The sequence below is a fragment of the Colossoma macropomum genome, unplaced genomic scaffold, assembly GCF_904425465.1.
Source record: "Colossoma macropomum unplaced genomic scaffold, Colossoma_macropomum, whole genome shotgun sequence".
Lineage (NCBI taxonomy): Eukaryota > Metazoa > Chordata > Actinopteri > Characiformes > Serrasalmidae > Colossoma > Colossoma macropomum.
In genome coordinates, this window is record NW_023494794.1 from 19,933,532 (window position 1) to 19,947,577 (window position 14,046).

The 14,046-nt window shown below is 41.0% G+C and overlaps 1 protein-coding gene across 1 annotated transcript in view; it reads right to left on the bottom strand.

Annotated features, from left to right (window-relative positions):
* The window catches only part of LOC118814762 (E3 ubiquitin-protein ligase RNF43), a 153,371-nt gene that overhangs the window by 45,473 nt on the left and 93,852 nt on the right, over positions 1–14,046 (bottom strand). Inside the window, exon 2 of the mRNA XM_036580519.1 lies at positions 1,319–1,441. Coding sequence (XP_036436412.1) covers positions 1,319–1,441 — 123 coding nt within the window. The remainder of the gene's footprint in view (positions 1–1,318; positions 1,442–14,046) is intronic.

Below are 14,046 nucleotides of genomic sequence, written 5' to 3' on the forward strand. Positions count from 1 at the left end.
CGCCCAGGTATACACACCACGGTCCTTGGGAAGTCTCCTAACTCTACATATGCCTACATCTGTACTATGATTAAACTGTAAGTCGCTCTAGATCAGAGCATTTAGTGAGTGGACAAATGTAACCGAACCTAAAAGGGGTACTTTGTGGATGCAGTACATAAAAGAACCTTTGGTGACCTCTATTTTTAATGGTCACAGACACCATAATTTTCCTCTACCTTCCGTAAAGTAGAACTACTTCTCTGCACGCTTCTCTCTCAGGAGGAGATCCGAGGGAGAACAAGAGGGCCAAACAGTGCCATAACTACTGGGAAGGACAGGAGCGGCAATTCGACTGGGGACCCATGGCGCAGGGGGTTCCCATAGCAACCGGGCCCCCTAAAATGTTTATTGGAGCCCATATTCAGATACTGACCCAACTGTATACCCATGACTCATAGACAGATCCAATTTCTCAACAACATACCTCACCGGTTAGCGTCCATCAACACAAACAGGCCTGGCATCTGTTTATCTCCCTCTTATTCATAGTGCGTCTCATTCATGCTAACAGATCTCTCACACGATACTCATTACTCAACTTTAACATTAACCTGAACAAGAGGTCTAACAGAAATAGTGGGGACAAAGTAGGTGGGGTGGCAGGAGCATCAAATTGCTTGAGACATAACAATAGTAAGTAAACAAGCAAATTACAGATGCAAAAGTTTGGGCGCCCTTGGTCAAATTACATGTTTTGTACAGGAAACACATCCAGCACATTTTAACACAAAATTACTGCGTATTTACTGCATTAGGGGAAAGAAACATAAATTTTGGCCCGGCACACTTTATATTTTGTGTTTTATTTTTTTTCAATATGTTAAACTCAAAAAAGATCAGAAAAAATGCCATTTTTAAGGGTTATATTTTAATATTTAACTTATTTTTCCTTAGAAGATCAATAGAACATGTATTTTGACTGGAGGTGTTCAAACTTTTACATATAATTGTACATTCCTGCATCACTGAAAGTCAATTTTTATACGGGGGCCATTGTACTGGGGCCCATATGATCCTAGATATGCCCCTGGTGCCAAAGGTAGGGGTGGTGGGATAGTGGAGACTATCTCTCTCTCTCTCTCTTTCTCTCTCTCTCTCTATCACTCTTCAACGCACAAATACACAGGTCTGCTTTGTGCCTTGATGCCAAGATAGTCCATGCCCAGCTCGATACCACCATTACCTTCATCAGTGAGCAAACACAAATGTTGGCAGAGGTTGGGGTGGAGCAGGTTGGAGCGTGTGAGTGTGGGTCTGTGTGTTTCATGAGTCTTACCTTGTCCAGCAGAGGCTGGCACTGTGGCACTTTGCTCTCTGGACTCTCCAGCTTAACGATGCTGATGAAGATGCTTTCCTGCCGCTCATCCTCACTGGTGTTACACAGAGACAACGGGTGAGACTGCACAGAGAGAGAGAGAGAGAGAGAGAGAGAGAGAGAGAGAGATTGATTTAATATGGGCAAAACACAATGAGCATTCAGACAAGCACTGTACATAACAGTTGGAAATTACCATGATCATAGGAATGGGCAATATATCAAAAATATAATATTGCGGTACTTTGAAGCACAATACATGTTTTCTTATTTCCTTCGATTTTTATGCAATTTCCTCCCAAGAGTAGTTATGGCCATCTCGACCCGCTAGCTAAGACTCTACCATCACATGATGCTATCAAGTTGGGAGGGCAGATGCTAGCAGGTTATCCCGACATCCCATGACATTTTCATATTGCCGTTAATACAACGTCATTGTAGAGCTCAACGCGCTTGGAGGAGAACACTAACTACTAATTCTGTTACATCAGTTAACAGACATCCGTGTTGACTAGAATCATGCTGATTGACAGGGAAAGGGAGGGCAATCCTGAGAGAGGACAACTGTGAACGCTTGATCTCCAAGGCCTGGACGGCGATCACTCATTATCTTCTGATGATAAGGCCAATACTTATACTGCGTTTACATGTTGGCAATAGGCAGCTGATGCAAACCAGATATTCCATTGTCTTCAATGGAGCATGGAACGGTGATGAAAAGCTCCTCCATAGCCTGCAGCGTACCGCAGCAGTCAGTGGGACATTCCGTCAAGAGCTTTTCCAACTTTTGCCGTCGATCACAGCAGTGGAATAAACTGGATGTTGATTATTTGTTAACACTTTCTTTTATAGTTTAAGTTCTAAGTATTAACGGGTTAAGTATGTAATAGAAACTCCAAAGTACTGTGTAACTAGCCCAACACATTGTCATAAAGCTGCCAAAAGGGTTCTTTGGGCAACACCATACAACAGTTATTGTTTTGGGGGGCAAAGTGCAAAGAGGGACTGAAGGCCAAACAACAAAAGCATATATAAATAAAGAAAGCAGACAGGATTCATTTAAAAAAGTATTTCATAACATTACACTATATTTTGTTACTGTCTGTCTGCCCTGTGATGGACTGGCGACCTGTCCAGGGTGTATCCTGCCTTCCGCCCAATGACAGCTGGGATAGGCTCCAGCACCCCACCGCGACCCAGAAGGATAAGTGGTTTAGATGATGTATGTATGTATGTATATTTTGTTACTTAAACACTAGTAAATATAATATATATATAGTACTAGCATATGTATAAAAATAGTGTATAAATTACACATAGTATAAAAATATGTTCACGTGAGAGGTTCTGCATATGTTCTGCATCTAAAGGACCAGGTTCTACACCAACTAAAGGATTTTCCAAGAGCTACACATATACACCAAGAACCATTTAGGAACCTTGTATAAGAGTATACAGCCTTTCCCTCATGGATCAAGGCCCATCTTGAAGCGTGTTCACAAATGAAAAACAGATAAACAGGAACTGCGTGTGGACAGCCCTAATAAAAACACAATAAACCGTACTAAAAGGTCATAATGGAATCGTAAACGGTCAGACAACTGCCAACATGCTCTGCTATTGCACTAACCTAATCAGAGTTACACTTGCAGACACAGTTCCAAACCACAGCTGCAGCTACATGCAGACACGATCACTGCTAGCCTTTCCAACAAGCGTGTTCTCATAGGGAAGACTTCTGGCAGGGTAGCGAGTGTGTGATAGAATCCCCATCCCTCTGATGCTGATGGCGGACAGGTGATAGATACACGCTTCTTCCTGTACATGTGGGCGCACATTTGACTAATCGTCGTCTTATCAAAGCACACCAAAAGAGGGCGAGAGGAGGAAAATGCCGCTCCACCCATTTCCCATAAAAAATGACAGGTGCTATATCAAGCACGCAACGCCGTCCAACCTCAAAGTCCCCGAGATGGAACTACTGAAGCAAGTTAGAGGACCACGCCTGAAGAAACGGAACCATGGGCATGGATCATGGAAGGGCTGTGACCCAAATGGATCCTGTTTATGTTTCCATGGCACCATTATGTACAGTCGTATGCAAAGGTTACATGTTTAGTTGGTTTTCTATGTGAAAATAAGTTTACACAGTTTAACCCCTTAAATGGACAGAGCCCACCAGTGGGCCCAAAATTTTGTTACACACTTCTATAACTTAAGAATAGCTCAGCCAGTTTGCACTGATTGCCCTGTTGTTACTGAATAATAAGCCTTAATACATAATAGGCCTGGGATTTTAAGGATTTTTACATTTTACTTGCTGAACTGAATATATTACAGAAAAATGAAACATAAAAAGTGTCTTTTTGCCCATTTTATATTTAACTTTTCTCCAATATGTTAAATACAGCTAATAAAATCAAATTGTGCATTCAAATTTTATATTTATTTTATATATAAATTTTATATTTATTTCAATAATGTTACACTGAAAATAAATAGATATGCACTACAAATTGCAGAAAACTGTAAAAATGTCACTGTAAAATTACAGTAAATTACTGGCTCCCAGCTGCATTACTTTCACAGTAATTTAAACCCAAACTGGATTTACGCTAATGCTCTACAGAGGGGCATCAGAGAGGTCAAGAGGTGCTTAAAGAAGCAGCCTGAAGTCAAATTTATACTATTTCTCCCTTAACACAAAATCAACTGATCAGCCAAGACTTGTTCACTGTTTGAAGTTTGGCTCTTTAGGTTTAGACTTGAGCTACGAGGCTAATGCAGCTAACAAGTGACAGATGTGTACAGTCGCTCAGTTAGCACTGTATGAACTGTATACCTAAAACTGTACCTCGAATAGTGCTGAATTGTTAAGTAATCTCAAACAGACTTGCTCAAGTGGTTTCTGACACTGTACGACACACTGTTATCTACAAATAGACAAAAATAGGCTAAACTGCACTGCTAAAAACAGCCTTCCAACCTGAACCAACACTTGGACAGACTATTGTGTCCTTCACTTGGTTTTGGTGTTTCTCTTCAAAAAGATGAGGTTTGTCTTGGGGAAGCTACATGGACATTTAAAGCCCAGAGTGGTGACTGAAGGGCCTCAACCGCAGAAAGTATTAAGCATGATATAAGGCTCCACCAGAAAGCCGTATTTCTTGCTGCTGGAGTGAGTCATTTTGAGGAACACCATGGATTCCTGTGCTTTCCACCCAACATAAATCAAAGCTAAATCACCCGCTCTTTTCTCCTCACCCAAAAAAACTTCAGGACTGAGGCTCCAGCAGAGCTTATGTTTGCTAGGCTGAGCCCATCACAGGCTGCCTGTGGCTGGAGAGGGGGGTGCTGGGAGTCCCCCTGACCTCACCCACAAAATCCTAGGAAGCAAAACGGCCCAGGGAGTGTGGCGATGTCAACGGCTTGGAAAGCACAACGTTTTACGGAACACATAGCTGGCACTGTCAATCAACTGAGGAATGTATGGTGTTTAACCCCTGCGTACAGTGTTAACCCCGTTGGGTCCTACGTGCTCCAGAAATGGCTGTTCTTACAGTAGCTGTAAAATGCAATTTCTGCCCTTTTCAGAGGTCTCACAGTTTTCACACTATGACATTAATGAAGTGTTTTTCAATAACAAAATGTACTTTTTTAAAAACCATAACAGAAATTGATTTTCATGTTCATAGGTGTGCAAGCAAGTTAACATTTATAAAAACTGAGTGCATTTACATGCAATAATTCAATCATAATCAGATTTCTGCAGTTATCTGATTATTCAAATGGTCATGTAAACATCATACTCCGATCTAGAAATCCGATTACGAAATCCAGTAAAGATAGCTGGATTTTAGCTCAGTAATCAGATTTCTCAGTGTATGTATTCTCTTACTCTGATTTCTTTCAGATTTCTCAGACTCAGATCTCTCAGAACAGACGGAAATAAGCGAGCAGCTTATTCTGGACACTTCTGGAGCAACGCTGAAACTGACTATATTTTTCATGAAATTAAGGATTTAAATATTCTTCATCTTCAAGATGATGTATGTTTATATTTTCAGGTAAAAAGGCGCAATGTTTTAAAAAAAAAAAGTCGTGGCACGAAGTTTGACTTTTACATTATGTCATGTCTTCTTGTGAGTTTACTGGCTGGCTGCAAAGCAGAAATCCAATTACTGTCTTGAGTTATCGGATTATTAAGTGCATGTAAACGCACTGAGTGTTTTTCTGAGTTCAATGAGTTTGTGGAGAGAGTGTGAATTGCTTTTACAGCAGGGGGTGCACAACCCTCCCATTCCACCCCTCATTGCTCACTAGCAGCTCAACATAAAGTCACATTTCCCATTAACAATGTCCTAGTTCATCTGATAATGGAGTTACGGGGAAAAATATTTTATTTTCATATATTAATTAAAAAGATCCAAGTCCATTTCCATTCCGCTGGCAGAGTGGCCACTAGTGGGCCTGCAAAAAGAGGTTGATCATTGTTCCCTCGTACAAGCAGAGAAACTGTTTCTAACAAGAACATGAGATATTTTATTATGACATGAAGGTTGTTGTGTGTAGAACAACCATCATTTACATTCTGCACTGTTTTGTCATTATTTTGAAAACAAAATAGACAAAAAACTCAGAAAAGCTTACATGAACCTTTCGATACAGAATGTGAAATGTAAAGCGAACTCAAATGCAATTCATTACAAAACTACAGTCGTGTGCAAAAGTTTGAGCGATTCTAGTCAAACGACATTTTGTTGACTTTCTAACTGACAATAAGTTAACACATTTTTACGGAGAACACACTTTTGCTGATTTTGAATGCACAATTACTGTTTATTTGCTGAATTTAACATACAAGAAAAAATGAAAACATAAAATATGGCCTGTGCAAAAGTTATAGCACATTTTTTGTTGTGTTCATTTTTTATATGTGTTAAACTCAGTAAATAAAAACAAATCAAGCGCTGAAATATGCAGAAAAATGCTAGATTTAAATCTGTTCTCTGTAGAGGATGTGTTGACTTATTTTCACTTAGAAAATCAACAAAACGTCATTTGGGCAGGGGTTCACATTCTTGTATGCAACTGTGTGTAACTAATTACTTCATCATGTAATTACAAATACACAATTATAAAATACGGCATAAAAAGCAAAACAACGATAGTAACTCTAGACATCTAGAGGCAAAGCATGACAATGGTTTCTTACCAAAGTCTGCAGGCATAAATTATCAACAATCACTGGTTCTGAATGTCTAATACATTTTTCGTCTTATGTACAAAGACGACAAGTCAACAAAAAGCACTGTGATAGATCAACCCGACCTGCCTATAGTGAATGTATTCTATGACAGAATCAAGAAGATATTTAACACCACACAAATGCCACAGATGTCAAGCAAAGCAGGACATTCCTGGTGTCTGAAGTGTGCTTCTGGAGCTATGAGTCTATGGAAATTCATACTCCTTTAATTAGCATTGTTCTGGTGATCCAAACTATCAGTTTAAAAACCCAGACACAGCGTATCATCATCTGTTTAGTATGTTTATGGAGATGACTGCAGACATTTAATATATGGGCAGTAACTCTCAAAGCTCAGACAGGCGGATTTCTGAGGTATCACAGCAACATCTGCTTTCAATACTGCGCCTCACTCAATCGTCTATAAGGGTGTGAAATGCTGAAGTTCTCTTCCTAAATGTCTGTAATGTCTGCATTGAAAGGCAATGCAAAATTTCAAAGAATTGACCAAATAGAGAGTTAAATGGGAGCTCGAGATTCAGAGAGAGCGAGAGAGAGAGAGAGAGAGAGAAAGATCTATTGCTTTTCCTAGCTAGATTGAATTTGGAACTAATTCGAAGCAATTATGTATAATTTTGCCCGCAAACTTCTCACGAGGCCTCGGAGAGAGAGCCATTTTTCATCAGCTCCAGCCCAAAGGCCTTGATGTCCCAAAGCCGCTAGAGCATCCAAACACGTGTGGAGCCTCTGTGTGTTGAGTCTCGCACAAAGCCAACCATTATCTTTATCCCACACCATGCCAAATCCACTTACGGTCAAGCGGACATGAACACAGCCCCACCATCTCCACGTATTTTTACCTCATGAAGCAAAAAGGGGGGGTAGAGAGACGGTGGCAGTTTTCGGGCCATCGCTCTGATCCCAAGGGACGTTTGAGCTTCCTGAAGGCCGAGAACCAAGGGGGGTGGGCCTGGGAACCAGAAATTCCCACTCTTGATTTCTACAGGGAGCCCAAAACCACAGCGCGCACAAACAGTCGCCGGCCCGAATGTTGACAGTGGTCAAAGCTGGCCGTTCGTCTCCGCCGGAGAGTGGGCGAGATGTCCCCGTCCGCGGCTTTGTAGTCGCTTTGAAAAACATTCCGCCGCCGCCGTTTCAATCGCAGTCGGACGACTAAAAATAGTCAAAAAATCTGTCAGCCTCAAAAACAAACAGCGGGGCAGCGGAGCAGGGAAAAATAAATAGTGGCTGTGGTGAGAAGTCAATAATTTTTTTCCCCCTCCCTGTTTGCCCTATGGGTCTCCTTTTGTCCTGTGCCAGCAATGGGGCTAGTTCATGTGCTGCCAACACGGCTTAGAAGCGGCACTCGCTCTCTTTCTCGCCCCTTGATCTCTCTCTGTCTCTCTCTCACTCTCTCTCTCTCTCTCTCTCTCTCCCCTCAAGGCTTAGATCACTCTCAACCCTTCAATTTACTTCAATTCAAAGCCCACAGATGCAGAGGGCTTCTCAAAGTCTTCCGTTTCTTAGTTTACAATTGATGACAAACCAAACACTTCAACGCATGAAGCCGTATGTAGATGTGCTGATCAGCGGGCACTGCTCTTACTGGAACTGCACATCAAATATCACTTGTTGACTGGCAATGCCTCTGAAATACTGACATCGCAAAGGCTGCAATATGCAAATGAGCATGCCCAACCCATCATAACACTGTTTATTGTGTGTTAGGAGCAGCCTGCTTCCCAGCTGTATGCTTTTCTAAAAAACTGGAGTATTTGAAAGGACCTGCATTGTTTCAGTCCACTTTTATTGTTAGTACTACAACCCTGTTTCCAAAAAAGTTGGGACGCTATGCAAAATAAAATAAAAACAGAATGATGTGCAAATCATTTAAACCCTATATTTAATTGAAAATAGTGCAAAGACAACACATCATCATGCTGAAACTGAGAAATCTGATTGTTTTTTGAAAAAAATATACCCATTTTGAATCTGATGGCAGCAAAATGTTTCAAAGAAGTTGGGACGGGGGCATGTTTACCACTGTGTTGCATCACCTCTTCTTTTAACAACACTTTGTACGTGTTTGGGAACTGAGGAGACCGACTGCTGTAGATTTGGAAAGTGAAACTTGTTGCTGGCACCAGATTCAAAATGGGCATATATTTTGCAAAAAACAACATAATTTCTGAATTTCATCATCTAATGTGTTGTCTTGTACTATTTTCAATTAAATACTGGGCTTAAATGAGTGTTTACATGTACTTAATAGTCCAATAACTGCACAAAATCAGATTTTGTCAGTAACCCGATCAACACGTTTATATGCAATTCAGTGATCAGTTAATGTGAAACTCCAGGTCTACATGAGTCAGGCAATAATCAGATTTCTGCTTTGCAACCAGCCAATAAACTCACAGAGGAAGACATGATGTAAACGTAAAAAAAACATTCCCGCCACTTTACCTGAAAATATGAACATACATCATCTAGAAGATGAAGAATGTTCAAATCCCTCATTTCATAAAGCATTTAGTTTCACTGTTGCTCCAAAGGTGTTTGTCTGCCATCTCATGGCAGCGCTGCTCGCTTATTTCCGGTACTGCTGTCTGTTTTCGCACATGCACAGACTGGAAAATCCGAAAGAAATCAGAGTAAGAGTTTGTATGTACTGAGAAATCTGATTACTGAGCTAAAATCCAACTCTCTTAATCGGATTTCTAGATAAGAGTATGCAGTTTACATCACCATTTGAATAAACAGATAACTGCAGAAATCCGATTATGATCAGATTATTGAGTGCACGTAAGCACACTCGATGATTTGCGTATCATTGCATTTTGTTTTTATTTACATTTTGCACAACATCCCAACTTTTTTCTTTAACGACATTTAACATGGACCGACAGAAACGGCTTGGAATAAATAATTCCTCCGTTAACCTTTTTAATCAAATGTTCGGGTCGTTTTCCTTCTTCTGTAAAGTTTCCTTTTTGGAGATGGTTTTGCTTCCTACAGAGACGCTATGTAAACAAGAGCATCACGATATAGCACAGCTAATTTAATCACGTCAATAACCACCAAAGGAAGGTGAACATCTGAGCGGGTCATTGTGAGGAAGGCCGCTTCAACACGTTAAATGAGAGGAGGGGTTTCCAGGGTGATTGGCAGGTGCTCTTGGGAAGCTGAGCTCGGGCCCTTTATCCCCATTTCAAAGGTTTTGGCCCCTGAGGGCCGGAGACTCAGCCAAGTCTAGTATGTGTCAGGAAAGAATTCAGTTACCCCCAAATCCCGCGCCCCCACCGCTCCCCTTTCCAACGGCACCGAAATATTTGGCCAGTGAGCGGACGTGTTGTTCCGACCCAGTTTCCCATGACAACCGTCTCTCTGGCCGAGCGTGCATGTGTGTCTGTGAGACGTCCGTCACAGCTGGGATCTTCAATCAGCGCGCCTGATCCAAACAGCGCTGCTACACTCTACAGCATCCTGCCAAGCTCCTCTTTCACACACACACACACACACACACACACACACACACTCTCTCTCACACACACAGGGAGGAGAGATAGACTGTGTGACTGTGTGTGTTACTTTAGCATGTATTGCACTGCGTGAAAGAGACCACCCTTCATTCATTTCTGCTGGTGGTTGTTATAGTGTAGTGGGTAACATCTCTGCCTTCTATGCTGTAGACTGGGGTTCAATCCTCCATCTGGGCAAGTACCCTACACTATAACAATAAGGGTCCTTGGGCAAGACTCCTAATTCTACCTTGGCCTACCTGTGTAAACTTATCAAATTGTACGTAGCTCTGGATAAGAGCATCTGCTAAATGCACGTGTAATTTCATTTACAGTCAAATCAGCCAATACAAGCCAGTACACGTTTTAAGAAAGAGGAAAGATTTTCCAAAAAATGATTAAGGGCCTGTTACACCTTACATTAACCTGCTTTATAGGTGATCGGATCCCGTTCTGATTTTATTTGACCACATGGAAAGCACCCCCAGGACACACTGTGTTCAGATTACGATCAGATCACTAAAACACTATTCGGAGCTGGACAGAGGCAGTTCTTGACCACTTGTAACACAAGTGTAAACTGAATGTATTTCCGTTATCCCTATATATTATGTGAAATGCGTCTGCCGAGCGCTGACTAGAAGGACGAGAGAATAAACAAGGGATGGAAGAAACGCAAAAGTTGAAGTTAGCCCCAAACCAACTGCTTTCATGCACTCCAGGCAATGAAAGCACCCAAGTAGAGTCTGTCCACCCATCATAACTGGGAAAGAATAAACAAAAGTAAAACAGAACCTGCTTTTTACATGGAAAAAGTACAATTCGATCTCCTTTGGTCACACCAGGGATGCGTTTTAGAGAAAAGTGTTGGAGTAGACAGACTCCAAAAGTGTAAATAGAATCTGGCCAAAGTTTATCCAGACATGATCAAGGTGTACACAGACTCCAAAAGTTATAGAGAAAATGGGACTCCCAACAACCGTGCAAGACCTGGTAGACCACCAAACCTGTCCCAACCAGCTAAACAGTACTTGAAGCTTTCATCTTTGATAGACAGGAGAAAATCAAGCTCCACTCTTGATTCACACCTGAAAAAATCCACAGGTGTTTCTGTCCATCCTTCCACTGTGAGAAGACAACTCAACACTATGGGTCTGAAAGGATGTGTAGCTGTCAAGAAGCTGTTACAGAAAAAAGAAAAGAAAAAAACTGGCAAATTAAAAAAAAGGACCTGCTGGTGTTCTCAGAACAATGGACGGTCCACCTCAGAGTCCAGAACGCAACATCACTGAATGTGTTTGGGGTTACTTGGATAGTGACAAGCAACCAACTTCTAAGACTGAACTTTGGAGGTGTGGACGCTGAAAATTCTAATGCTAACTAACCTTTCAGGCCTTTTTGAAACATATTGAAACATTTATGTTTCAATACGTGAGGAAATCCATCATTTTATTCACCCTCTACTTGATTTTTTCAAACTTTCACAGGCAACATGAACTCACTCTGCCAGTCACTGTCTTTGCTGTTAGCATAGCGACAACCAACTTGATGGACTGATGTCCCAGCAACTATTTTTTCACTTCTGCTTCATCACATGTAGAGCTAGCATCTCCAAAATCAGCTCAAACTAAGTTACAGACATTAAAGCTGTATGTAAAAGCAGCTCATGGAAGCGTTGGCGAAACTCTCTGTTCTCCTTTCGCTACTTGTTAGCTAGCGCACTGTAGTGCTAACTTATGTCTGTAACCTTTTCACAGCCTAAACAATAAGCGATGTTTATTTTTCAAAAGAAAGGAAAAAAAGCTAGCTAGCTAACTGGTACTAGTATGGAAACAGTTAATGCTGAGCTGTTTGACCAGGATGAAGAGGAGAACGGCAGCTCTGTGGAGACGCTCTGCAGCTTCGACAGAGATTAATTCAACATGTAATCACATGTTTCATTAGGTCTGATGTATTTCCACACTGGCCAGACACAACTTTAAGGCGTCTGGCACAGCTGGCATCTTCTGAATCTTCTGAAAAGTACAGCCAATGGGCCTCTTAGGCGGCGCCATGACTCCGTCTATCCTCTGTAAAGATAGCTGGGGTTACATTTTTAGCACCATGCTATGGATTTAGTGGCTTTTCTGGAATTGTGGTGCTACTACATCACATATAGTCTAACATATTGGGAAAAATCTAAATTGTGCCAGTCCTTTTGCACAGGCCACATTTTATGTTTTTACTTTACCCCCAATATGTTTTTTATATATATATATATATATATATATATATATATATATATATATATATATATATATACATATATATATACATACATATAACCCAATTCCAAAAAAGTTTGGACGCTGTGTAAAATATAAATAAATGTAAATAAAAACAGAATGCAATGAATTGCAAATCCCATAGACCCATATAATCCCAAACACATATCAGATGTTGAAAGTGAGACATTTTACCATTTCATGAAAAACATTAACCCATTTAGAACTTGAAGGCAGCAACACATCTCAAAAAAGTTGGGACAGGGCCATGTCTTCAATTTGTGTTGCTTCCCCTCTTCTTTTAACAACAGTCTGTAAACATCTGGGAAGTGAGGAGACCAATTGCTGGAGTTTTGGGAGGGGAATGTTGTCCCATTCTTGTCTGATGTAGGATTCTAGCCGTTCATCAGTCCTGGGTCCTCTTTGCCGGATTTTTCATTTTATGATGTGCCAAATGGTTTCTACTGGTCTGGACTGCAGGCAGGTCAGTTCAGTGCAATATAATACATTTACTTATTCGCAAATAAGAGCAAACTCACCACATTTTGCTGTAGAGTTAATATATTAATTGCTTTTTGACTGAATTGTTTGTATGTTTTCTCTGTCTTGGAAAGAGTGATCTGGTGCAACTTCACTGTCCAGCAATGAGTGAAACCAGCAACACTTGATGACTGGAGAATCCCACACTTTATTCATAAGCAACGCGTTTCAGCACACAGGCCTTCATCAGGGTTGAAGAGAATAATGACTGCACTGATGTTTAACTACACAAAGAACAGGAAGTACAGTGTAAAAAAAAGTTTTCCTTTCTTTTATTATGAATATTTATTAGAATTAAGTAAGAGCTGAAAACTGTTCATTTTCAGATGTGCAAGCTGCCTATTGGTTGACTGTAACTTCCTTTGTTCTGATTGGAAGGTGGAGGTTGCAGCCATCTTCCTGGTTGTTTTTAAAACTGCACCTCCTGTTCTTGTGTTCTTAACCCCTTAAATGTCCAGGGCCGACCGGCAGGCCCAAAGTTTTATTACAGACTTCTATAACCTAAAAACAGCTCAGCCAGTTTGCACTGAAGCCCCGGCAGCTCCTGAATAATAAGCCTTAGCAAGTAATAAACCTTGGATTTTAAGGGGTTAAACAACAATGCAATCACATTTCTCTTCAACCCTGGTGAAGACCTATATGCCAAAATGTGTTGGATGCAAATACAGTGTGAAATTCTCCAGTCATCAAGTGTTTCCTCTTTCTTCCTGTTATGGAATGTAACAAATACCTAAATAGTGATTTTGATATTAGAATACTGGCACCTTGAACGGTAAACCATGTACCCGTGCACATCCGTAGCACAAGTGCTACAGTGTACAGACAGTCCGTTATGCTTAAGTGCTAAGATGTAGCTGCTGGGGGACGACCTGCCCCTGAGTGGGCCTGAGACAGGCACTACTACTGCAGTCAATGGTGAATCATGACTATTAGAGCTTCAGTTTAGGCCATAAATGTCAAACCAGCTGACTGAAACGCACTGGTCAGGCTACCATGCGTCCCAGTCAGTAATACATGTAGGACTTCCAGAAGGCTTAGAATGACATTTTTTCCTCACAAACATTTTTCCCAATTTTTGTAAATCATACTGTGATTGGTTGATTCCTGTCAGTTCCT